The sequence below is a fragment of the Triturus cristatus genome, chromosome 4_1, assembly GCF_964204655.1.
Source record: "Triturus cristatus chromosome 4_1, aTriCri1.1, whole genome shotgun sequence".
NCBI classification, from domain to species: domain Eukaryota; kingdom Metazoa; phylum Chordata; class Amphibia; order Caudata; family Salamandridae; genus Triturus; species Triturus cristatus.
The window spans coordinates 442,248,412-442,275,513 of NC_140585.1; the positions used below are offsets into that span (position 1 = coordinate 442,248,412).

The following is a 27,102-nucleotide window of genomic DNA, read 5'->3' on the forward strand; positions in this document are numbered from 1 at the left end:
GGTACCTTCATGCAGTTTGGCTGCTAAGAAAGAGACTACAGTCCTCTGTAAATAATCATTTAAAGCTGCTCTTTAGATTATATGTGCTGGGAAAAGACACATCTGGCTGATCTGTGTGACAAGTGTTAGTTATCTTGTCAATAATGCTCTGAGACCACAGGCAAGGGTTGCACTCATGCAAGTTGCCACTTTTTAATTGGTCAAGTTTAATCAACTTGAACACATTTTCAAATTTCCTCTTTTTTTTTTTTAATGATCTGACTTGATGCTACTGTATTATGCACTTTATACCTTGCACGTTTTTGAATCTTCTATACATGATATGCTAAAATAGGATCTGTATATTGCACAATATCTTGACTCTTTTTATGTTTTACTTTTGATTGTAAAACATATATTGATTGTACTGTTCTTGTGATTATGTATGTTCTATGGGGTTTCCAAACCCCTAAATAAACGTATTGATTGATTGATACTTAACAGAAAAATACATGTTTAGTGAAGGAAAATAAAAACATAACAGGGCATATAATCAAGTACTGGCGATACCTAATGCTAACCTAGCTTAGCGCTAGTTTTTCTATCGCCGTATATCGCCTGTTTCTTCCGCCCTGTTATCGCTCTATAATCAACACGGCGCTAAAAGGCGATAGCTTCCGCGAAAACTGCCGCTAACCGTTGCGAGATGGCGATAGGAAAAACGGCGATAGCGGACAGAAACAAGCGATACGTTCTTACCGATAAAAAAATGCACACTACCCCCGCAAGTGTGGACTTTGAAAAAATTGCCTATCAGTCCACCTACCATAGAAAAGATAAACAATAACAGTTAAATGCAGATTTGAGCACTCAGGGCCAAATGCAGCACTCATCAACAATCCCCCTCAAGCCCCCCAACTTCCAGGATTACCATGATGAGATCCTGGATGCCCCGCTGGACTTGCGCCTGTGACATCTGTGCAGTACCCGCGGTCATTTTTGTTGCTGCCACGGGGGTGGTCCTGGGGGGGTGGCATTGGCAGTGGTTGTCGTGTCCTTCGTGGACCCCTAAACTGCAAGATCACCAACTCCATGGCGTCTGTGGCTCTTCTGATGGAGCTCTGGCCTAGTCTTACCTATGGAGCTCCATTCATCACGAGTTTAAGTCATGTTTTTATCTGGTGTTCAATTCCTGGTGCTAACGGGGCTTAGCGCGACTTTTCTTGTCGCTTCGCGGGTCCGGGGCATCATTGATAATAGTGCAATGTTGTGTTAGCGACTTTTTCCGTGAAGTTTTGGGAAGGAACGCCTACTTTGCATGTCATTAGCGATAAATGTCGCTGGCATGCCAGGCGATAAACGCCTGTTAGCTCCAGCTTGATAACAGCGCGATTAAAAAAACACGTTAGTGGCACGAAAGTGCCGCTAAAGCGGCGATAACTCACTTGATAATATAGCCAACATCTTTAAAAAAAACGTGTAATAAACGAACACGGTGATCCTGGCCCGTGCTTTAAACTGTATAATGGTTGAGTAAAGTAAAATTATGTAATAAGTCCTTTTTCAGTTTGATTGCTCGCACAATAAGAATATACCAATAACGGCACTCATGAAATTTAACATGGATGAACTAAAGTGAGCGGTAGCTCCATTTGAGGGAACAAAAACATAATTTTTTGGGTCATTGAAGTACCCCGAACTTGACCATTTCCAATTCTGGTTAAATTGATCTCAATATTATACATACTGAAACGTGTGATTTCTAGGGTTATGAAGGGCAGCAATATGCTGCTATCAATCCAGTCTAGCTGTGTGCTTTTCCACTGATCTCAAGTAGAGAACATTCCACCACATGGTGCAACCCAAAACAGGGCCATGGCGACCTAACCAGCAGTGGCCTCCAACTTGGATCAAGCAAGCAGGGTGCACTCGGAATTCCACAAAATGCTACTACATTAAGAGGCGACCAAAGCTACCAAGTTAAGCTGGGGGGCGCATTTGAGGAAATAAAATCAAATGAAAAATTCAGTAGCACATCTTACTTACAGTGGCTGCAGAAAACACAAAATGCCTTTTCACAACTGATCCTTGGCTTAAGGAAACTTGTCCACGTTCCCCAGGCTCTCTAATAGCTCCACTGACATGATGTGCTGCTTGAATGAAACGGCTCCCAGCGAATCAAAATATGAATAACCAGAAAAATCCATTTCTATACCAAAGCAAAGGATTACGGTGCAACCTAGGTTTCAGCAAGTCAGCAAATTGGGAAGTAGATCGCTGGCCCCCAAATGTGTGCTCCCCCCACTGTCAGGAATAACACAAATTACAACAAATCATGAAGTATTTTGAAAACACACCTCTGCAGCCATACCTTGATAGAAGCCCTGCCTAAGGTATATAGGTGTCCATGTATGTTCATTGTTAGGAGATTAAGAGGAGGGGCCAGATCCCAAGAAGGTGATCCATGATTATTGCTCTAAAGTTGGTTCAAGTATAAATTGCAGTTTAAACACTAGGGTAATTAATGAGTTGGTCCCTCTAGCCTTTACCCGTGTTCCGTTTATATTTTAAAGATACAAAAGGGACTCCTAAGAGTATTACAAACAGCAAGGGGAAGAAACGCCGCCCGAGCAGCAAGGATCTAGCTATCACGGTGCAGAGCAGCGATGCAGTTTTCTTGGATTTTCTTAAAAGTTGTCTAAGGTAGGCTCGCCAATGGGTTTCTTTTCTAAGGTGTTTCAATATGGTGTCTTTATTGATGTATAATGTGAGGTACAATTGCAATTGGTTGTAAAATGTGTGCTTTAGTGATCTTGCATTATATGTCTACGGAATCATCCTTCTGAAGCCTTGGGTGCAGAGATGCAACCTGGAGCAGGAGAAAAGGTGAGAGAAAGTGTTGAATTAGGCCTTTGAACTCCTTGACTATTTCAGTTCTTTAAAATCCCAGTGCTATACAAACTAGCTGTCTTCTATTATCCAACTCAAAGGAAAGGTACTCCGTTTGTCAACCATGTAATGATTTAAAATTCAATTGGTGCTTTTCGGTTTTAAACATATGCAAGGTATCCTTTCTGTCACCTTTGATTAAGTGGTGCGTGCAGCAAAGCTGTACCCTGGGGAAGTGTGCTTTTGGTGTAGTTGTAATCAATGAGGAGAACAGATGAGCATATTTACAAAAAAATGTTGGAGCGCGGAGCTGTGCTAAATTCAGCCGCGCTGCTCTCTGACATTTTTAAAATGCAGGGATGTGCCATATTCACAAAAATAATGCGCACCTCTGTAGTACTGGTGCACAAAAAGCTGCCTAGCCCCAGCACAGGCACCTTTGCCGCCATGTTGCAAGGGTGCCTGCGCTGCAGGGGCAATTGTTCATGTGCAGGAAGGGATACCATCCCACATAAACAATAATTCATGGTGATTTGCTCTTTCTATGTGTGCTACAGAATGCAGTGCGCATGTAAAGAGCTGATCATTTCTCGTCGTATCACCATTCTAGCACCTAGTAATCCATGGCGTTAGAAGGGTTCTACTGTTGCTGCTGCCTCAGCCTTGTAAATCTGGGGCAGCGTCAAAAAGCAATGGGTGCTGCGGTGGACCGCCCACAGCAACACCCATTGCACGTCCCTTTGCCGCAGAGGACTGCAGCAGAAAGGGGCATATTTACAAGGTGGCGTTGAGCCATGTTAAGTGGCTTAGTGCCACCTTGTAAATATGGGAAACGCCACCTTCCTATCAAGTAAATAGGTTATTTTTAAAACGCTGCAAGTTGTTTGCCTCATAGAACGAGCATACAACACAGTGCAAGAGTCTGCTTCATTCCTTCCTTATGCTACATTCATAACCAGTCCTGGCAAAGCCAACTGATGTGGTGTATTTTACATGTTTATGCTCTATATATTAATGGCCATATGTAGTTGTCCTAAGAGATAACACACATACATACACTGCTAGTCACAGACTCAACAATCTGTCCTTCCACCATCTTGGCAGGTTAGGAGCTTCCGGAACCTATGAATTAGCATATTTCCCCCTGGAGAGCGGGAGATTCAAGAGTCACAGCAAGTGTGGGTCTGCTATGAAACCCTGCCCATGAACAGGAGGCCCAGAAGGTTCTGCGAATCTCTTCACAGCCAAGGGAGCTTCACCTAATTCAACCTCTACTCATTTCCCTTTGCTTCATCACGTCCACTAGAAATGCTACGCCACAAGTTTACACAAATTACCTCCAAAAATGCCGGTAGTCTGCTCCTGTATTCAGGGCTGGTCCTAGGACTTTTGGGGCCCTGGGCGAAAGGGACGATGTGAGGCCCCTCCAATTTGCATGGGATCTTACATCACAGGTCTATTAATCTTCTATGTCATTGCTGAAGTGACCTTGTGTTGATCTCAGTAACATCATTAAAAAGATAAATACCCAAATGAAATGAGTCCACCTAGCGCTTGTTACCAGAATCAGATAAATGAATTGCAAGATTGATTTTGTTGTGAATAATTAAACATGAAATAGTTTGAATTCTGAAAATATAAGACTGAGTTCTGAATCCTGTGGATGGGGTAGTGGGCTTTAGAGGGCTGTAATCATTCCTATTGTCCTCTTTGCGCCACTTTCCTCTGCCACTTCTCTGGGAGACACACTTTTTTGCACCCACATCTTTCCAAAATCTTCCATCTACAAATTTCAGACTTCCTCTTTTTCCTTTCTGAACCCTCTTTTCACTTTCTTTTCCTGCATCTTTTTCTTGCATCTGCTTCACTTTACCATTCTCTATAACACACACACAACACGCCCATTCACCTTTTGTTAGAAAATGAGTCATTAGTTGTGTGACCTGCAAAAGTAATGGGTCTACATTTGTGCTCCACCAGGAATCAAACACCCCATTGTAGTGCTTGACTCTCATAAGGTAGCACTGCAGAGCAGTCCAAGGCCTACTCAAGGGAGGTCGTGTGGGCTAGTAATCACCATTCACAGATATACAATATTAACACTCAATATATGATTGTACAGTCAGTGCTTTTTCTTTTGAAAAAAGAAAACTATATTTATAACACACACACCACTCAATACTATGCAGCAACTTACAAATCTACACAAGCTGGCTTTTGGATGACATTGCGTAAACATTCTTACTCCTCCCTAAAGAGGGGGGGGGGGGGGAATGATCTAGCACCACAACTCACATGTCTAAACATGATCTTGTCCCCAAATACCCCTGGTTGACCATAACTTGGAGAAAGAGCACTTAATACTGGCACCAAAGCGAGTGGCTGTCCACCTCCTTATTTCAACAAACATTTCACCATGGGAATACATGCAATAATTACATATAATCATGACTGAGTGTCCTAATACTGCAATAAAACATGCAGGGCCAGATGTATGACCTGTTTTTGCATGCGAGTTTGCGACCCGTTTGCACAAGCAAAAACCTACAGGGCCGTGTACAACCCTATTTAGCAAGTCACAATTTATTTGCGGCTCGCTAAATAGGTTTTGTGACTCGCAATTAGGAAGGGGCGTTCCAAGGGTCTCCCTTCCTAATTGCAAAGAGCTACCCTATGTAAGAATGTTTTGCAATCGCAACTGCGGTCGCAAAACACTCGCAATTTACCGCCCTCTTTAAGAGGGTGGTAAGGCATTTGCAAATGGGAAGGGGTACCCAGGGGAACCCTTCCCCTTTGCAAATGCAGGGGAATTGTATTTTAGGGGCAGACAATGGTCCCAGGGATCACTACCGGCCCTTAAAAAATAAAACAAAAATGCTTCATTTTTTTTTTTATGCATCCTGTTTTCTCTTAAGGAAAACAAGCTGCATTTTAAAAAAAACTGCTTTATTTAAAAGCAGTCCCAGACACGGAGGGCCAGCCATTCTCAATGGGGTCGCAAATTGTGAGTGCCTCATGAATATTCATGAGGCATGCAGTTTACGACCTTATTGAGAATTGCTACCAGTGTCTCTGACACTGTTGTACATGTCATTTTGTGAGTCACAAATTGTGACTCACAATTGAGCGCAATTTGCGACTCGCAAAATGACATGGTCGTACATCTGGCCCACAAACTTTAATCATGAGCAGCTGTTATTCTCATTATTCAAAGAAAGCATTTGCAAGAATCAATGTCTAAGCATGACTGGAGTGCAGTGAACTCATCATAACTGTCAACACGAATAATGCAATTTATTCACATTTATAATTACAATACGGTGCAATTATAATCGGTCACCTAGAAGGTGATTACAGCATATACTTTGAAAACTTTCAACGTATAATACTGCATTTTAACCAGAGTCCCTAAAGGACATCATTCCTGTAAATACACATATGTGCAATGATCAACTTTCACTCCTAAAGTGTTTCTCTCAACATGAAAACTCATATTGTACACTTTCAGGCCATAACTGGCTGCAGACATAATCTTCACTCCCAGAGGGCACATCATTTCGGCGCTAAAGAGAAAAGGTTCCAGCAGAGGAAGTGTTTTTGAAACAAGGCAAAACCCTTGAGGGGTAATGTTTTTACTATCCCAGCCAAATTAGGATGGGGTATTTTCAACTGCTCTTGGGGGTAGGCTGTGCTACTCTTGCAGCTCCCCCACATCTCTTGTACTCCTTTGGTGGTTACGCCTCTCCTGGGACCACCACAAAGCCAAAACAAATGATTCTTGCTAAGAAATTATGCTGGACCCTGCAGGTCATTATAGGCCACTGCTTGCGCTTGACCGTGCATATTAGAGTAGCGGGCTCTCCCGCTGCGCCGGGAAAAGCGGCAGTCCATTTTCCTTCTTTGTTTTTCTTCTTCACGTGGCCACATGCTGCGGCTTCCTTTCATTGGGGTGCCTGGTCCCACCAGGGCACCCTTCATGACTCTTGGTTGTTGGAGAGCAGCTCGGGGCGCCCACCTCCAGCTGCTTTCGCCTGCTCCCCTGCACGGCCAGCACACTTGCATGCTGCTGCAGGAGCCCTCACAACCTTCTGGTCTTTCTGCTCCTGCGGGCAGACGTATGCTGGGTGGTCGGGTAAGCAGGCCACATGGGGGAGCGTGGAAGTGCTACCCCTCCACATTGGTGTTGCCTGGCCCCCCTTGCAGTCTTGTGGGGTCACAACGGCGCTCCCCACCTCCATCTCTTCGCCGGGGCCAAGGGATGGGGTTATGGGCCCCGTGAAGCTTTGCTAGGGTGCAACGGTGCTCCCGGCGCTCCCCGTCTTCTTCTTCTTCCCTGGCGGCAGTCCCCAGGCCCTGGTCCACCTCGTTGGCCTCGCTGAAGACGATGATGGAGCACCACGTGCTTCGCCACTAGGAGACAGGGGTCAAGGGTCGCAAGACTTCAAATGCCAATAACTCAGGCCCCATGAGACCAATGTTCTTAATACTGGTCTAATTTTACTCCTGATGCGAGCCTTTGCCACCCGAGCACCTTCTTTAGGCCTACTGGCCTAAAAGGTTGATGAACTTTGCAGGGAGCTAGTTTCACTGGCTCCCTGTGCCAGCCTTTTGCTTTTTTTCTCTGGGCCTCTTTCTCTATGTGCAGAGCCTAGTCTTTCCCCCAAAGTGGTCCTCAGGGTGTGTAAGGGGACGAGCGTCCTGGGGAGTGGTCCACTAGTCCTGGGGTCAATCAGACACAGAATCCTTAGTCCAGGGCACAGTCAGGGGGTTGCCCCTTCCAATTGTCCATGGCATCAGCCTCCAGTCCCAGAATAGCACATCCATGAGAGCTCTCCCTCCTGCGCAAGACCTTTTAAGGGTGGGGTGAGAGGTGCCAGCAGGTATGCACCTCTGGCCTAACCTGAGGTGCCACCTCACCTCTCCACCTCTGTTTCAACCTTCCTGTACAGGCTTGTGGGATACTTCAAGATGGCATCACCCAGGAGTCACTTGCCACATGTGCTCTGGGGGTCTTAGTTCCACCCCTCGCTGACATCACTGCCAGGGCCTTCCCCCAGCATATCTTCAAAGGAGCTTCCCCTCTGGTCTGGATCCTGAGATCTGGACTCCCTCCTTCGTTGAGTGGCCTAGCACAGGATGACAGCTGGCTGATTGATGTAGAGCAATTTCACCCATTCCCTTCCTTCTGGATAGTTGACCTAAGCACTGTCAAATGCTTGCTTTGATGCGTGAGTCCTTTGTTTCTGCTGTTGAGAAGAAAAATAATTTACCTATCTCAGCAGGGTCACAAAAGGCCTTGGCTCTGGTCCTGAGCTGAGCCAGAGAAACATAGCATTCCTGGATGACCCATAAGCGGTACATATATGCTTTTGGACTTAGCAGAATTCTGCATTTCACACAGGTTTACAACTTACATTGGTGCTACTCTGAAGTGTGTGGACCCAATGGAATTCAAGCTGCGCCCTAAGGCAGCCTTTCCAATTGCAGTATAATGGAGTATCACTACAGCTAAGACAGTAAAGCACACTGACGTCCATACATGTGCAACCCCATGGAGCCTGCCACTTGCTGCCCTCACACAAGTGCACACGTGCGTCCACGTGCCCACATGTAACCAGTCCAGTGCCCCTTATCCTGGCTGCATCGCAGCGGCCTTATAGTAAAATGGACTGCATGTGTTTACTGCTAGTGTCCACCTTTCGGGATGAGTTTACCATGAGTGAGTCCCAGGTTATAAGGCTCTCCCACAGTAAAAGGTCAAAAATCAGGTGATCAAAAAGCAAAACATCCAGGTGGATTAGATGGTCAGAACCACCTTCTTCTTCTCACACCTGTAAACACTGCATTTCCATTTGAATCGTCAATATTTCAGCAAAAGCTTTTACGTCCTTCACACGCTTTTGCACATAATTACAAATACAATTAGTACATGCCACTATTGCTTTCTTCCCTCCACAGAGGAGCCAAACAAGATTGGTTGAGCAGGTATTCTAAACACATTTGTGACCCACTGGCAGCCACTGTGAGAACCACACACTACCTTTACACTACACTCCAGTGCTCTCAATTATGGCCCATTTTTGTCACTCCTCCACAACCTGAACTCCCACGAACATCTATAGGCGAGTTGATACCCAGTATGCAAATTAATAGGTTGATGTGTTGCATGGCAAAGATACATAAAAAGAAAATCCAGGAAAAAACGAACACTCTTAGGGAAGTAAGTTACGCAAAACATGTGAAATGTAAATAGGAACACCCTCACTGGCATGACTGACATGGATTACTGTGATGGTTTATACAGTCATTGTTGAGATATCTATCAGTGTTTTGTACTGTGAAGGATATCAAAATAGAGCATGACATAAACTCCTTTCAAAGTCCAGCCTTTTAATGAATACTTTTACCTGCCCTGGACCTTGCTGCATAATGTAGTGTTATGATCCCAGGAGAGGTGCTCCCTCCCTTGAGCCTCACAGTGCTGAATAATGCATTCTAAGCCCCAGAGAGCCCCCTATCCCACACTAGGGGAGCATTGATCTAGTGCTGTGTTGCCTAGGGCCGGGTGGCCCTTCTCCTGGGTCTCGTAGTGCTATAATGTAGACTCGAAGTCCAGTGTAGGGAAAAGCATTCATTAAAAGGCAGGGCTGAACCAAAGTATGGTGGGCAGTGAAAACCCAGAGTTATGGATTTCAGTGTGACAGTTACTCTGGGTCTGAAGCCCCCCAGTAATTTGGATCAGCTCTGTATTGACATACTTTACAGGGTAAAACACTGATCAGTTTCTCAACAATGACTGTCCACAACATTAAGCCACTCCATGAGCTGCGAGTTCCAGCGAAGGGGGTCTCAGCCCATGGGATTTGCAGCCATAGTGTAGCACTGTGCGGCCTAGGAGTGGAAGGCTTCCTGCACTTGGCCTCACCCCACTGGAAAATGGCTGCATTGCCCAGGTAAGGGGGCCCACCCCTGGACCTCACAGCCATAATTCAGCACTGAGGGGCCCAGGGGGGTGAGGCTTCCTTCCCAGGGCACTGAAGCATCAGAGTAGAGCTTGCATGCCAGTCTGGGTTCTCGCTCCTCCACGGACCCACCTCTCCTCATCTAATCCACACACATTCACATATATTTACAATTGTCATGTTCCCACTGCTCTGTGTGCTCTGCAGAAGGATCAACCATGATTTGACGAGCAGGTTTTCTAAACACCTTTGTGACCCATTGGCAGCCCCTTGTGAGAACTTCGCCCGGCCTTTATACTTCACTTCAACCCTCTCAAACATGGCCCACTACAAACAACCACCCGCAACCTGAGTCAGTTCACAGTATGCACAATACAAGATTGCTATGCTGCATCAAAAACAAATTAAAATAAAATCCAGGAAAAATGTAATTCTCTTAGAGAAGCAAATTAAGTATGTGTGAAATATAAATAGGAGCAACCTCACTGGCATGATTGACATGGATTACTGTGATGTTTTTATCAGTCATTGGTGGTATATCTACCAGTGTTTTGCCCTGTAAAGGATATCAAACGAAAGAACATTCTATACATCTTTCAAAGTCCGATTTTAATTACTGCAGGGCCTGAGACCCAGAGTGACCTGTCTTACTCAAAGCCCTGAGCCTAGGTTTATGCTGCTCGCCTTGCTTTGGTTCAGCGCTGCCTTTTAAGGAATGATTTTACCTGCCCTTGACCTTGCAGTCATAATGTAGCGTTATGAGGCCAAAGAGAGGGTTCTCCTTCCCTGGGACTCACAGTGATGGATCATGTCTGCAAGGAGGCCTAGTGGAGGGGACAGCTCAGATTTCATGCCTCACAATAATTAAAATCTGACTTTGAAAGGAGGCCCTTTCCCTCTGTATTGATGTTCTTTATAGATTAAAGCACTGATGCAAAAATGGAAGAATTATGAAAAACCTCTGCAGTGAAGAAGTCCTAGACCAACGGGAGACCTGCCCCAAAATATATAGTGAAGCTAACCAGCCTTTACCAGACTGAGTTAATGGTTAAAATGCATGTGGCTATGGTCCAGAGGACTCCCTGGTAGCCGATCATCAACTCTTTTGTTTAAACCTCGAATCTCTCAAGATGCTTTCTCCTAACACCCATAAACCCTTCCCAGGCCCTCATAGCTGCCATGTTTCCCATGTCCGTGCATGCTGTGCTGTTGCAGTCCAGGTATTTTCTTTGATTTGTGGGACTTGTAGCCCTGTTTTATAATGGCATAAACACAACTACAAGTACCAGAATTCAAAATAAAAACCTGGGCTGCAACTGCACATCTTGCATGGACCTGAGAAATTTTCCAGGGCTGGTCCCTTAGTGACCATCAACCAGCCTCCAAGCCAACCTGTTCCCACCTTACACCATTTTTATTTATTTAAAATGTATTGTGCATTAGAAAAATGATATCCTATAGCCTTTTCTTTTACATCAGCAAGATTGTCACATAGATCAATTTGCAAAGTCCTCTCACTTTGCACTCAGAGAAAAGCAAACAATCTCCAAGTTAAAACAATAGGCAGCAAATTGTCAGAAGACATCGCCTGACATTTGATGTCTGTCTTTGAACGAAATATACAGGCATCTTTCTTGCTCATTCATCTTCGGAACTCTAGCATTGTAATATTGGGGATACTATTGTCCCCCGCCCCCCTACCTCTAGCATCTACATATTCTTTGTCTCCTATACGCTCCTGTCTTATGCATGTACCTTATCTTCCTTTTGCCTTTTCCACAAAGTCCGACTCCCTCCCAGAAGACTTCTTTAAACTTTTCCTCTCCTCCTCCTTGTCTATGCATACTCTTTCCTCCCCTCTCTACTATTTCCCCATATTCACTTCCTCAAGAGTTGCTGGTCTTCACTTCTCCTCATTATCTTCTTTGCTCTCCTCTCTCAGCCTTCCTACAACATCTGGTCTCTAGATCACCTTTTTCCTCTTAACCCCTGTCTCACATTTGAAGTCTTCCCCTTTCCTCTCCATTGCTGTATTTTATCTTGACACTTTCACTCTGCACACTCTCATCCACCCTCCTTAAAGTTCTTGCTTCTTTGAAGCCTCTTCCCCATACTTTGGGCCTGATTTAGATGTTGGCGGAACTAGTCCCGCCATTGCTTTTTCAGCGGTCCTCCCGCCCGCTAACTTGGCGGTCCGCCCGCTGTATTTAGATGTTGGCTGGTGAATGGAGGGAAGACCGCTGCCGTCTTGTCGACTCTTCCAGGAATTCCCAACTGCCTTGATGGCGGTAGAATCGACTGTCCGGGACTCTAGCACAGATTACCATCGTCCAGATAATGATGTACCTTTCCGCCATGCCAACTGTTGCAGGAATCCCTCCTACTTGAAGTGGGCAAACTAAGAGTAAATGAGGTAAAAACATACCTTTTTCTTGCTTCCCGCTTCCATTTCCATCTTGTATCCCATCATTGTTGTCGCTGAGATCTAGGGTAAGCTGCTTTTACTTTTGTCCTATATCGTGTATTGAAAATTGTTGTAACCTTGTGTATGTCTGCAATGCGTTTACATGCAATATTATCCTTAGCTGTAATGCAGTTGTGTTCAGTTTCCTACTAATCAAGGTAAATTGAACACAGTTGTAGTGACACTTAAAAAAATATTTGTTGTTGTGGTGCTTGGGGTGCTGCTCTAGTGGTGCTGTGGGTGTGCATTTAATAGTGTGAATATGTTGTGTGAGTGGCATGCAATACGTAACACAAAGGGACATAACATATTGCCTACATATGTATTTCATGCACACAGGGCATGTGTATTGATGTAAAAATAAGTTGTATTTACTTGTCTGCACACCCCCAGGAGACTCACTCCATCGGGACTCAGCCGCCAGGACACCCCCTGCACAATGGGAACATCTAAATTGGATTGGCGTGATCCTGCCAGCTCGGCAGCGACAGAGTACTGTTAGCTGGCACAGCAGACCGCAGCTGCGGCGGTCTTGTGTATATAGCTGCGACATCTAAATACAGTAGGCGGACCGCCATCAGCTAGACAGAGTTCTTGGGACTGCCGACGTAGTCTCACCAGAATCAAAATCAGGCCCTTTCTCTTTTAAGGGCTGAATATATTATAACGGGGTAAAAGGCCAGACCTAGATTTCAACACAGGAGGGGGGTGGACGCACACTGCCTCATACTCCAGCACTCTGTTTGCCTTGATGCATAATTTTAATGCAGTGCATGATAGCACTTTCTTCGGTGTCAGGCATTAGATTTTTACCCATGTTGGTGCAGCCGGTGCTGTGAATCTCTAGACACTTGTTTCAGGATAATTGTCCTTCTTCAGTAGAGAGCAACACTTTGTTTGGGGGTGCTGGAGATGCTGGCCAAAGTCTTCTCAGATCTCAGTACGACTCGCTGGGCGCAGGTGCATCAACCAGAGCTTGTCAGCTCGTTAGCTCAAGGGAGCCTTTTCAAATAGGAGGGGGGTGGGCGCACACTGCCTTACACTTTAGCACTCTGTTTGTCCCGGTGCATCATAATAAATGCAGTGCATGATAACACTTTCTTCAGTGTCAGGCTTTAGTTTTTCACCCTTGTTGGTGCAGCCAGTGCTGTGTATCTCTAGGCACATGTTTCAGGATAATTGTAGTGACACTTAAAAAAATGTTTATTGTTGTGGTGCTTGGGGGTGTTGCACTAGTGGTGCTGTCGGTGTGCATTCAATAGTGTGCATATGTTGTGTGAGTGGCATGTATTGTATTGTATTGTATTGTACTGATTCTTGTATAGCGCTGCTGTCACCCCACGGGTACCCTGGCGCTCCGATATAGACACATAAAACCAGTGCTGAGGGAATAGGGCAGGGCAAAGAGGATCAGGCTTTCGGGAAGAGCCATGTTTTAAGGCTCTTTCTAAAATTAGTTAGAGAATCGATCTGTCTGATCCTCTGTGGTAGCTCATTCTACAACCGAGCACCCACCACGCTAAAGGCCCTCCCTCCCAGCCTGGATCGTTTAAATCTGGGAATTACCAGCAGACTGGCGCTGGAGGAGCGGAGCTGTCAATACGTAACACAAAGGGACATAACATATTGCCTACATATGTACATCATGCACACAGGACATGTATAGTGATGTAAAAATAACTTGTTTTAACCAGTCTGCACACACCCAGGAGCCTCACTCCGTCAGGACTCAGCCGCCAGGACACCCCCTGCATAATGGGAACATCTAAATTGGATTGGCGCGATCCTGCCAGCTTGGCAGCGACGGAGTACTGTTAGCTGGCAAAGCAGACCGCAGCTGCGGCGGTCTTGTGTATATAGCTGCAACATCTATTTTATTTTATTTGTATTTTTATTTAATTCAATCCATATCATACATACAATTGTATTTTGGTATGTAAAAAATTATACCTTCAAATATACTTGATAATAGAACAGAAAAAGAGAAAAGGAGATGCATTAATTCATCATCGTCAACAGTTGAAACCATAATCAAGCACTTATCTCATATGTTGTATCATTGAATACTATATTAGTCTGCCTAGCTTTTGCCTTTTAGGTGACTTCAAACAATAAAGACTATATTCAAGGTTCAAAATGTTATAAAATTTGGCCCTCCACATCTCAAACGAGGGAGCCTCCCTTTGCAACCAACACGAGGCGATACGTAGCCGTGCTACCGCAGAGGCGATAGAAGTAATAAATCTAAATTTATATGCTGGTTGCTCAGTTGAAACATTTCTCCAGATCCCCAATAGCATCATTTCTTTTGTTATATGGATTGTGGTTCCTGCAACCTCTGACAAGAACAAATCTAATTGTTGTTTTAATCGTGAGAGCACGATACAATCAAAGAACACATGCACAATGGTAGCTCTATCGATACTGTATCTAAAACACTTCCCGTCATTATTTCCAACCCACTTCATCATCTTCTCTGGTGTATGATATAGATCAAATATGGTCTTGATGTGTTGTGTTTTCAGGTTTGCTGACAACAATATCCTCCCGGCAGTATCGATAGAGCTCTTCATAAACTCACCAACCTGCCCTAAACGTTCACCCCATTCATAATCTTGAGCAACTAAGTCGTCTGATTGTATCTCAATTAATATAGTATATAGTGCCCCTATCCTTGCCATCTTTCTAATTGCCTCAATTATCGGTGACAACACAATACCCTCATGCAGATGATGTTTAACAAGAAAATCCCGAATTTGCAAACATTTAAAAAAATTCATGCTATTGACGTCCATAACTATCAGCTAGCTTTGCAAATGAAGATAATACTCCCTCCTCAAATAAATCTCCTAGCTGTCTAATCCCCTTATGCCTTCAGCTCAACATTTTATAATCTCAAAATATAGCTGGAAACTTAACAGTTGAGTTAAGCGGTCTTTAATAGTTAATCAGTGCGATAGCTAACTTGGCTCACAAAATTTTACTAATACATTTCTGGCTTCTTCTCCTATTAGCAACTGATATATGTAGGGAGCTTCTGCCACCGGGGCATCTTCCCCAGTCAACAAAATCCGCATATTTTGCAGCAAACAAACATAATAATAAAAAAAGAAATTAGGGACCGACCACCCTCCCCTATCAAGTGGTAACATCAGAAATTGAAATGCTCTGCTCGCTTTCCGTTGTCCCCATACAAATCTATCACATATTGATTGCACCAATTCCAACAGTACCGCCCTAAAGTAGTATAGGATTTTGGGAAGGACAATCATTTTAAGCACATTACGTCTCCCCACAATTGTCAGATGGAGACAACCCAACCGATTCAACTGTTGTTGAACCCCTAAAACTATGTTTCCCCAATTAACCTCTATCAATTCTTGCAAAGACATTCTATTTTTAATGCCTAAATATCTAGCTTCATCTGTTACACGTGCCTCTCCCAGGCAGGCCTGTTTGGTGCATACAATCTGGGTTTTAGACGAGTTTAATTTATATCCAGAGACCACATCAAATTCTTCTGCTAACCTTTCAATCTCAACTATTGCCTGTGCTGTGTGGTAAATATTTAAATTACCTGTACTATTTTTTATGCGGTAAAGTCTAGTAAGAATAACTCAGTCAAAATAAGAGGCAGAATCCGTGGTATTAGAGGTTCTGAAAAGGGCTTTATTCCTTACAAAGGAATTATAGTTCGAACTAGGCAATCATATTCCATCACCACGAAGGTTCAGGAAGGGATCAGCAATACATTATTGACAAGTAACAATATTTATATGGAAAGCATTGCATTAGGAGAGATGCAGGAGGCGTAACAGCTGAAAATACAGATAAGAATACACATACGTAATGAAAATAGGCGTAAATACAGGCGTATACTAGAAACGTCATTAAAAATGATGTCACAAGTGGGTGGATCCATAAGAGAATCCTGCAGTGTCAGCAGAAATATTTGACAGAGATGCGCGCGCAGCCGCATGACGCGTGATTGACGTACAACTAGAGGGTGAAGGGAACTTGACATTTGGCCCTACATGTGGAGACAGAAGTCTGGGGTGTCAGGACAACCTAGTCCTAAATCATATCTAATATCTTGTGTTTAAGGAACTATATTATCTGGAAGGAAGGGTCTTCTCGGACAGATCCTATTCTATACTGACTGTTAGTGCGTGTACAAGCGTCTAGGTGTCTACATGTGATGCGAGGGGGCAGGAATCTTCCATAGTAAAAGGGGCTATGAATTACTTGCAAAAGGACAGCGAGGCCGAGCCTTTTGCTCGGTAGCTGGAGAGATGTTTACCTAAACTACTAGACAGGAATGTATTGAATGAGGAGCGGAGCTGATAACTTGAAGGCTGAATACAGTTTTTGGCAGGCAACAGGCCGCGTCAGGCACCGTTAGCCGCGCAGGGAGTAAGACAAAGTTCATGGACACGGATGCAGGTCCAAGCTGGAGCATTTCAGAGGCAGAAACAGAAAAAGGCTTGATGGCAGAATTCAGGGCCTACTCGCCTTAACTACAAAACTAGAAGAGTGAACCGCATAAAGTCGGTGGCCTTTCATACTTAGGAATGGAATATTCGACCCATTCATGGCGGATCTGAAAGAGGGCATGTTGACGTTGGACGCGCATGTATTTGCGTTTTCATAGCTGAAACTGGAGGGAACATACATGTACTTATAGCATGTACATGGAGCCGTTGGGGTCTAAGATAGGGGACACAATTGACCATAAAAATTCATATTTCCACATTCCCTCCTTGTCCCCTACGGACCCTCATGAAATATCCATCTTCATCAATCCATCAATCTGTTCATATAGCATCATTTGTTCTTCTTTCTTCTTCCAAAACCTGAATGAAAATTTGAAGGCGGGATACACGATGTGGCACACAGACCACAAATCGCTGGCCCACATTGTAGACACAAGCAGCAACTGAATAGTATGAGAAAGCCAATACCTAGGAAGGATAGGATCCTCCATCCCCAGGCTGACAACACGCTCCAGAACCAACCGGACCAAGTCCAGGTGCCTGGATTCTGGTGTATCTGGCTTACGATCTTATGAAGTCGAGTTATGGCTTTATATACTGACGGCGCGTTTTCTGGTATGAAAACACAGCAACTTGATCCGATGACCCTACAAGCTCCGCCCCTATCGGCCAGAATGACGTCAAGGACAAGACGATTTTGGAGAACAACAATCCGCATCGCAGACTGCTCCTCCGTTAAGTTGCCCAAAGCGGAAGTAGTTTCATTCACTACTGCTTCAAGGGTTCTAGTTAATCTATGTATCAGCTTACTATTGGTGACTGTACCTATGTAGGGAAAGAAACCTTTATTGAAATCTGTGTATTTCTCCCATGCTGTTTCAGTGTAGTCGACAATCGGGAGGTCTCTCTGCTGTCTATTGTGTACTAAATGGGTGTTCCTATGATAATCAGGCGGGGCTAGGAAAACAGGTGGCAGAAGGAATGCAATGTAACAGGTACCATCCCAATCTAGGGGTAGGCGTATGTATGCGGTGTGACCACAGATGAAGTAGGAGTGACGGGAAGCTCTAAATGTAGATTTGCCTTTATCACTGAATTCTATTACAGTGGTACATTTACTATGGCCCATGTGTTTTGAACCATTCTTTCTTACACATAATTCGCCTCTAACTGGAAATACTGACATAGCGGGCAAGATTGGTGTAGCTTCGGATTCAATATTCAGGATCATAAGATTAAGTGTAAAGTTACCTAATCCATATACTTCATTTTCTAGATCAGTTCCTGTTCTTTTGGGAAGTCCCTCCTTGTTAGGGTAGCAGACTTTAAGTAAAACTAGGTTCAGGTTTCCCCATACCCAATTGTCTTGATAAACTACTGTATTTGAATCTAGGGAATTAATCAAACTAAACCATGCTCCACAGGAGCCATTGTGTGTGAATGGATACGGAAAGAGGGGCAGAACTCCCTTGTATTTCTGATAGGGAGGGAGTCGGCCACATATCCAACAATTTGTAGCATTGCTGGTCTGATGAGAATGATGTAACATACTAATGAATGTGTTGTTGCGCAGCGCAAATCTATAGGACAACTCATGTGGGGGTAATTCACTAAAAGAGTGTTCGGTAGTAGCATTGGAAGCACGCTTGGAGATAGGGTAATACATGTGTAATAATATACCGGAGATAATAATCAGAAGACTTAGAAAAAACATAATTAACAATGTCACTATGCAGTGACTACGAAGTGATTTACAGTACGCATGTGTCCTGAGCTGTTTCTGTCCATTTTTCTCTCTATTTCGGTCTAGAGGATACATGTCAGAGACAAATTCAACCGATTCACCTTGGAGAGGACTTAAACAATCAAATTGTCTGACTTGCTAGACCTTAGTTTCAGTTTATAGTTTTCACTCTTGGTTTGTTCAACCAGGGGTAGTTTTGAATCAGTCTGTGAGGGAATGCAGGGCTGAGGGTTCACGTCGGACGGTAGTCCATAAAATTTTTTGATGTGGCTCGAGTGCAACCACCCTTTACGTCCCTCAATCTTCACGGCTGTCCTTGTGGTTAAAATGACGAGCTTCGGCGACCGCCACCGAGGCTCCAGCTGGCTCCTCCTGTCAAAATTCCTCACAAACACGAGGTCCCCCGGAACCACGTCGTGGGGCTTCACCTCAGTGTTTTCGGGAAAAGCTGCAGCTACCTGTGAACGACAAGATTGTAGTGCAGACATCAAGGAAGCCAGGTAATCTGTCAGCATATTACAATCAACATCAGTTATTTTACGAGGTATAGGCGTCCCCCACATATTTGGTGGTCTACCGAAGATCACCTCATACGGGGATAGCCCTGTTCGAGAGTGTGCTACCATTCTCATGTAAAAGAGGGCGACTGGTAAAGCTGTTATCCAGTCGACACCTTTTTCTCTACATATTTTTGACAGTCTAATTTTCAGAGTTTGATTATGTCGTTCCACGAGACCTGCTGCCTCGGGATGTCGGACACAGTGGAATTTCCATTGGTAGCCTAACAGAAGTGAAACATGTTTCATGAGCTCGGATGAGAACGGTTGGCCATTATCTGAGTACACGATACGGGGCAAACCATACCGTGGGAAGAATTCTCGAACTAACTGTTTGGCAGTAGTCGGGGCAGTGTAATCTGAGACGGGATACGCCTCTGTCCACCGGGAAAGAGCGCATACAACTACGAGGACATATTTGAATCCTCGACAACGTTCCATCTGGATATAATCCATCTGGAGGACTTCAAAAGGGTGATCGGGGGGTTGAAATCCACCCTGGTCTACAGGTACGCCTTTTCCTGGATTGAACTGACAACAAATCATACAGGTACGTACTTTCTGTTTAGCCGCTGCTCGTAAGTGTTTATTAAACCAAATGTGTTGAATACTGTCTAGCATAGCTTTCTCTCCTAGGTGCGCTGGACTATGTATTGTGTTAATGATGACCTGAACCATTGAGTCGGGGAGAAACCATATAGATTTTCCCTTCGTCATCCATCCTTGATCCGTTTGGATCCCTCCTAATTCAGTCCATCTCTTTATTTCTTCTGGTGTAGCATGTGTCTGTATGTCAATTACATCAAGGGCGGGATCCTTAACTGTCATGCAGTGTGTTGGTGTCGGAACTATTGTCTTTGTCGTGTCAATTGGACGAGTCTGATTCTGAGCAGTCTGTTTAGCTGTTCTGTCAGCTAGGTCATTACCCTAAGAAATAATGTCAGTTACTTTTGTATGGGCTTTACACTTCATGATAGATATTGAAGTAGGCAGATGTATTGCATCTAACAGAGCTTGAATAAGGGGACCGTGCTGGATGTGGGCACCGTGAGAAGTTAAATAACCTCTCTCTCGCCACAGTACGCCGAAGTCATGGACGACTCCGAATGCATAACGTGAATCTGTGTATATGTTGACTTTCTTATTTTTGGCTTGAATACAGGCTTGTGTCAGAGCGATGAGCTCTGCTGCTTGAGCTGACAAGGTGTCGATACGATTTGTTTCAATAATTTCAGTGTCTGTTGTGACTGCATAAGCGGCCACTAATTCTCCTGCATTTGTTCTCATGCATGAACCATCTACATATAATGTCAGGTCTGGGTCTGATAATGGAATATCTGTCAAGTCTTGTCTGGGTTTTGTTGTAATAGTAATGACTTCAATACAATCATGTGCCAATGGGTCTGTTCCATTTAATGGCAAAAGTGTGGCAGGATTTAATGTACTACAGCGTCTGATTTCTATGTGTGGCTGGAACAATGTTAATTCGTAACCCGTCAGTCTTGCTATAGTCAAGTGTTGTGTTTGGGTCCGGTTCAGGAGAACCTCTACTGCGTGTGGTACTTGTACTGTCAATTGATGTCCTAACACTATGGCGTCGCTTTGTCTGATTGCTAAAGCTGTTGCTGCGACTGATTTCAGGCACGCAGGAAGAGCCTGAGCTACGGGATCTAATGTACTAGAAAAATAAGCACATGGCTTGTGTGATCCTGCTTGTTCCTGCGTGAGTACTGACAAAGCAGTACCTTCACGTTCTGTAACAAAAAGTGTAAAACGTTTGCTGTAACATGGCGTTGCTAAAACAGGTGCTTGGCATAAAGCTTTCTTTAAGCTTTCAAAAGCTTGTGTATGTTCCTGAGTCCAAGGGAGGACAGTCGGTGTCGCTGCCTCCTGTGTTGTTAACTGAATGAGTGGTTTAGCTAAAAATGCATATTGGGGAATCCACTGCCTACAGTACGAAGTGAGGCCTATGAAGGCCCGTACCTCCTTTTGTGTCTTGGGTGGTGGCATGTTTACAATTAACTGGATGCGATCAGGTGTGAGCTGTCTCCCCCATTTGGACAGCAAGTGCCCTAGGTACACAACTTGCTGTACACAGAATTGTAGTTTCGAAGGGGACACTTTGTGCCCCTTGTCGGCTAAGAAATGTAAAACCGTCAGTGATGCTTTTTCACATTCAGGTTCGCTTCGTGCGGTGATCAGCAGATCATCGACGTATTGAAGCAGGGCAGTGTTAGCTGGCATGTGAATACTGTCAAGTTCTCTTTTCAGTGCTTGGCTATAGATGCTGGGGCTTTCTGTGAATCCTTGAGGTGCGCGTATGAATTTAAAACTTCGTCCATTTAAACTGAATCCGAACAAATATTGGCTTTCCGGATCGATTGGGACGCTAAAGAAAGCGTTCTTGAGATCAATTACAGTAAAGAACGTTGCTTCTGAATCTATGGCCGTTAATAATGAAGAGATATCTGGGACCACGGGGTATTGTGGTACAATGCATTTATTTAATTCTCGCAGATCAATAACTAATCGATATACTGGTGGTGCTTTTGGATCGGTTCGTTTAAGAATCGGAATTATCGGGGAATTACATATATTGGAGTCGGTTTCTACAACCACTCCTTGTGCGATGAGCTCGTCAATGATTTGCAGTAAAGCCACAACAGCATCTGGCGGTAATTTGTATTGTCGCATTCGTGGTAGTACCACTCCTGTTTTGAGTGTGACTCGATATGGTGTAATGTGCATACAACCTACATCAGTGGGGCCTTGTGCCCATAAATGTGCAGGTAGATTCTGTAACCGGTGATCCATGTCTCTAGACACGTAGTGACCTTTAAAGTCACGCAAAAATAGTCGTACTCCTTCCGGAGAACAACATATTACAGCTCCTAGAGCCTTCAATGTTTTTATACCTAACAAGTTTTCTGGATTTCGTAAGTAATAGATCTGTAGTCCGTGTTAATGGACCGACTGTAAATGCAAGTGGTTGCAATACTTCGTTAACAGTAGGCTTTCCTGAAAAACCCAGGGAAATATTTTGTGAGCCTGAGAGGGGTACCCCTGGGACTTCGCTGTGACGGATAGTGGTTCTGCTTGCCCCTGTATCGAGTAGAAACTTTCTATCTTTCCCTAATAACTGACTTTGTACATAAGGACCCTCTTGGTCTACTGGAACCTCAATAAGGGGTAAGCCAACTTCCCTCTCTAGGCTATTTCATGTGTAGCGCTGATACTCTGGATAGTCATTTTGTGCATACTGGTACATCTGTTGTGTCGTGTTTTGTGTTGCAGCAATAGGCTGTGGCTGTTGTTGTAATTGTTGTTGTGGTTGTGGTGCGGTCTGTTGTACAGCTGGCATAGGCTGTATATTCTGAGGTACTTGTTGTTGGATCTGATCCTGTCTAGGCGGACGTGGTCTCTCTTTCGTTATACCCGTAGAGATATTATGTTTCAGAACTGCGCAATCGTGTATATAATGACCTGGCTGTTTACAATAGTTGCATGTCCCTCTAACAGGACCTACTGAATCATTGGACTGTGTCATACCCTTTTTATGACCGTCAACTGGAACTGACTGAGCAACAAGCATTTTCATTTTTGTGTCTTTCATACGTCTTTGTTCATGTTCTTGTTCTTCCCTAATTCTATTGTGATGATATTGTAACATTTGTAACATCTGTGACGGTGTGTTTCCTTGCCAGGTACTCTCGAATTTCAGTACTCTACTCTTGACTTGGGGCAGGGAATTCTCAACTAATTTTGTCACAAACAGATGTGGATACGATTCACTACTTGCTTTTATGCCACTATTAATACCAAAACATTTTTCAAATCGGGAATAGAAATCACTAGTGTCTTCATCTTGTTTTTGTTTACAGGCTGAGATTGCACCCCAACCTTCTTTTTTCGTAGTTAATAAACGTGGTAGTACCTGCACTAATAATCCTGGTAATGCTGTAGTCCTTTCCCCAAGCCCTGAACCTGCAGCTCGGGCCTTTTCTTCGTTTTCTAATACTGTCCAATCTATCTTTTGGTCTCCCACCTCCCATTCCTTTTCTTTGAGTTTCTCGTAAATACCGGCGGGTAATAGGACTTTTAATATTTTCATAAGGTCCGGGTAAGTATACTCTCCCAAGAGTAACATGTCTTTTATCTCACGGTGGAAACCTGCTGGGTCTTTGTCATGGCTAGGTACTACTTTCTTCATCTCTAATAATTCAATTTTAGTTATGGGCGCGTACACAAACACGCGTTTAAAAATATTATCCTCCCCTCTGACTGGGTGCACTTCGCGTAAAGGATTCTGTCTGTCTATGTGATACGTTTTTCTTTCCAACTTGGGGGGAACTGAAACATGTTCTGGGCATATGAAGACAATGTACTGGTGTCGATATTCTAGAATTTCTTTAATTAAATCAGTACCTGAACCTCTCCATTTATTCGTGAGTAATTCTGTCAATATGTCAGGCAGGGGACCGGGATCGGAGTGTTGGTTTCTATATAATATAACGAGATGTTGTATCATGTATATACCAGCTAAACGCTGTTCGTCTGGGGTAAGATTCAAAAACGTGTGTGCCAACGCATCATCACTGTATTTTTCAGAGCTGTCAGCCCATTGTACTGCTGACCTGGCTAATTCTTGTTCATCCATGGAATCGAGCATATGATACCCCCTTCGGTCTCGGAGTAATTTATCAGCAGCCTGGAATAAGTGTTCAGGGGACTTCATATTTAACATAGGGGCTTGAAAATGTCTGTTACATTCTGGAAGTATCGGGCGTATCGGGTCATTAAAGTATCTGGTATTGTTACAAGGTCTTCCCCTACCTACATAGGCTATCGTTTCTAATTGTCCTGTGGGCATTTCTGATTCTTCCTCCTCCTCTCCCTCTGATTCAGTTTTGTCTGCCTCTAACCTGGCTTTATGTATTCGTTCTACTTCTTTGCGGATCTTTCGGCACATAACTACTATGCATGTCTGTTTATCATGCTTTCCCTCGGATATATTCTGACCCCATCGGGTAAGTACTTGCATTTCATCCTGGTCTACCTCGGACCTATCTCTGTCTCTGATCAAGCAGTTTATGAAGAAACGTAACAGTTGTCTCTGTATATCCGCTTTCTGGTATTCCATGGCTTCGTCAATACTTTCGGGGCCTTGCCCTGTTTGGACAAAGCGATATATATTGTCTAAATGTTTAATCATTCCTGGTAGCGTCGTTAAATATAGTGAGGCTCGTCGTATACGTAGTGATGATAGCACCATTCTGTCATTTTTACCGGGCACTGAATCATATCTACAATCTACAAGATGTTCCTTAAACATGTCGGATGTTGCTATTTGGGGTGTACGTTGGTTTGCTAAATCTCTAAGAGATGATTTGCTTCTTGATGGTGGTGTGGCAAAAATTGCTGTCGCACCTTCTGAGGTGCTAGGCATGAAAGGATTTGTGGGGTGTAAGGTAGAGACTGTGGATGCAGGAAAAGCGGTGGAAACAGATGGACCTGTTGGATTGTGCGGAGGAGTTTGTTGTTGCGGAGGTGGGGGCAGATGATCTCGGTGTTGAGCTCCAACGACGGGTGGCGTGTGTGGTGGATCATTAACATATTCTGGAGCTACATCGTCTAAATAAGAGGAAAGGAAAATATCTTTTGCGGTCTTGGGATGTGCTTTAGTCGGGAGTAATGGGGGTGGCAAATCTTTCGGTATTTCCGGAGTGGCCTTAGGTAAACCTTCGGCCAAAAGAGGATACATACCATTCATAAGAGTGTTTCGTTGTCTGTCTATTTGTTCTGTTTTTACTCTGATACCTTCCTTAACTAATACGTTTTCTCGGACTCTATTTGAGTTCTCCCTACTTTTCTCTTCCAGTCTGAGCGCTTTCTCTGTACGCCTATGCGATTCTTTACGCCATAACTCAATAGCATCTTTCTGTGACTGTCTGGCTTTCTTTTTCCATAATTCTTCTTCTACTCTCATGATGCAATCTGCATCCCATGTCCCAGCTGCGGGCCACCTCTGACTTTCTGCTAGATCCTTGGTGTAGTCCACCCATAAGTCAAGATATAATACGGCATCTAGGCCATGTTTATGATACATAAAATACCCTGGAGTGTCCCTAGGTGGAATGGGAACAGCTTCTTCGAGTACTCCTTTTCTAGTTTTGATCTGTCTTAATTTTGAAAAGAACGGCATCTTCAAACCTTGTTACTTGGTTCTTACTCGAACTGGACTTGAACACAATTAATACGATAAACACAATATAGAACACTCATTCATACCACAATTTTTGGACACAGTAAAACATTTAACATTTAACATTTAACTTTTAACGAACAATGATAATTAGAAGAAAACTAATTACTGACATAATACTAATACTAGATAATACTGAATTATATACATGAACATACTGGATATACTGCTAAACAGTACAGATACACTGCTAAAACAGTGCAGACCGGATCTGTGTACCCAAACCCGTCAGGACCGGCACAAATTAATGTGCACGTCTAACTGCCTCCCCAGCAACGGTACTCACCGGGTAGCACGGAACGGAAGGCCTCGGAACTGAACTAAACTGGACCGGACTGGACTCGACTCGACTCGGAACTTCGGAACCTGGTGGGCCTCTGTATACCTCGGATCTTGCTCTCTCAGCTAGGCTCTGGTCGGGATACTTCGCACTTCTCACCGCCTCGTCTGGGTGTTGATCGCAGCCTCAGTCACCCCCGCTTGGTCGGAGGGAGATACAGGAAATCCTGCGGGTACGCGTTGTTGTCCGTCCGGCGGTGGCAGGAGACCGGGCCTGCAACGCACCTCCGGCGCGTGAGATGAGAAAGTGTCCCTGTTCGGGCGCCAATTATGTTGTAAATATTTAAATTACCTGTACTATTTTTTATGCGGTAAAGTCTAGTAAGAATAACTCAGTCAAAATAAGAGGCAGAATCCGTGGTATTAGAGGTTCTGAAAAGGGCTTTATTCCTTACAAAGGAATTATAGTTCGAACTAGGCAATCATATTCCATCACCACGAAGGTTCAGGAAGGGATCAGCAATACATTATTGACAAGTAACAATATTTATATGGAAAGCATTGCATTAGGACAGATGCAGGAGGCGTAACAGCTGAAAATACAGATAAGAATACACATACGTAATGAAAATAGGCGTAAATACAGGCGTATACTAGAAACGTCATTAAAAATGATGTCACAAGTGGGTGGATCCATAAGAGAATCCTGCAGTGTCAGCAGAAATATTTGACAGAGATGCGCGCGCAGCCGCATGACGCGTGATTGACGTACAACTAGAGGGTGAAGGGAACTTGACATTTGGCCCTACATGTGGAGACAGAAGTCTGGGGTGTCAGGACAACCTAGTCCTAAATCATATCTAATATCTTGTGTTTAAGGAACTATATTATCTGGAAGGAAGGGTCTTCTCGGACAGATCCTATTCTATACTGACTGTTAGTGCGTGTACAAGCGTCTAGGTGTCTACATGTGATGCGAGGGGGCAGGAATCTTCCATAGTAACAGGGGCTATGAATTACTTGCAAAAGGACAGCGAGGCCGAGCCTTTTGCTCGGTAGCTGGAGAGATGTTTACCTAAACTACTAGACAGGAATGTATTGAATGAGGAGCGGAGCTGATAACTTGAAGGCTGAATACAGTTTTTGGCAGGCAACAGGCCGCGTCAGGTACCGTTAGCCGCGCAGGGAGTAAGACAAAGTTCATGGACACGGATGCAGGTCCAAGCTGGAGCATTTCAGAGGCAGAAACAGAAAAAGGCTTGATGGCAGAATTCAGGGCCTACTCGCCTTAACTACAAAACTAGAAGAGTGAACCGCATAAAGTCGGTGGCCTTTCATACTTAGGAATGGAATATTCGACCCATTCATGGCGGATCTGAAAGAGGGCATGTTGACGTTGGACGCGCATGTATTTGCGTTTTCATAGCTGAAACTGGAGGGAACATACATGTACTTATAGCATGTACATGGAGC

At 44.1% G+C, this 27,102-nt stretch overlaps 1 protein-coding gene across 2 annotated transcripts in view; it reads left to right on the plus strand.

The window, feature by feature from the left end:
• DYRK4 (dual specificity tyrosine phosphorylation regulated kinase 4) overlaps nucleotides 1–27,102 on the plus strand; it is an 827,849-nt gene that overhangs the window by 705,915 nt on the left and 94,832 nt on the right. For both annotated transcript variants that reach the window (XM_085652599.1, XM_085652598.1), the window contains exon 11: nucleotides 2,553–2,682. In XM_085652599.1, the coding sequence (XP_085508725.1) occupies nucleotides 2,553–2,682 (130 nt within the window). The remainder of the gene's footprint in view (nucleotides 1–2,552; nucleotides 2,683–27,102) is intronic.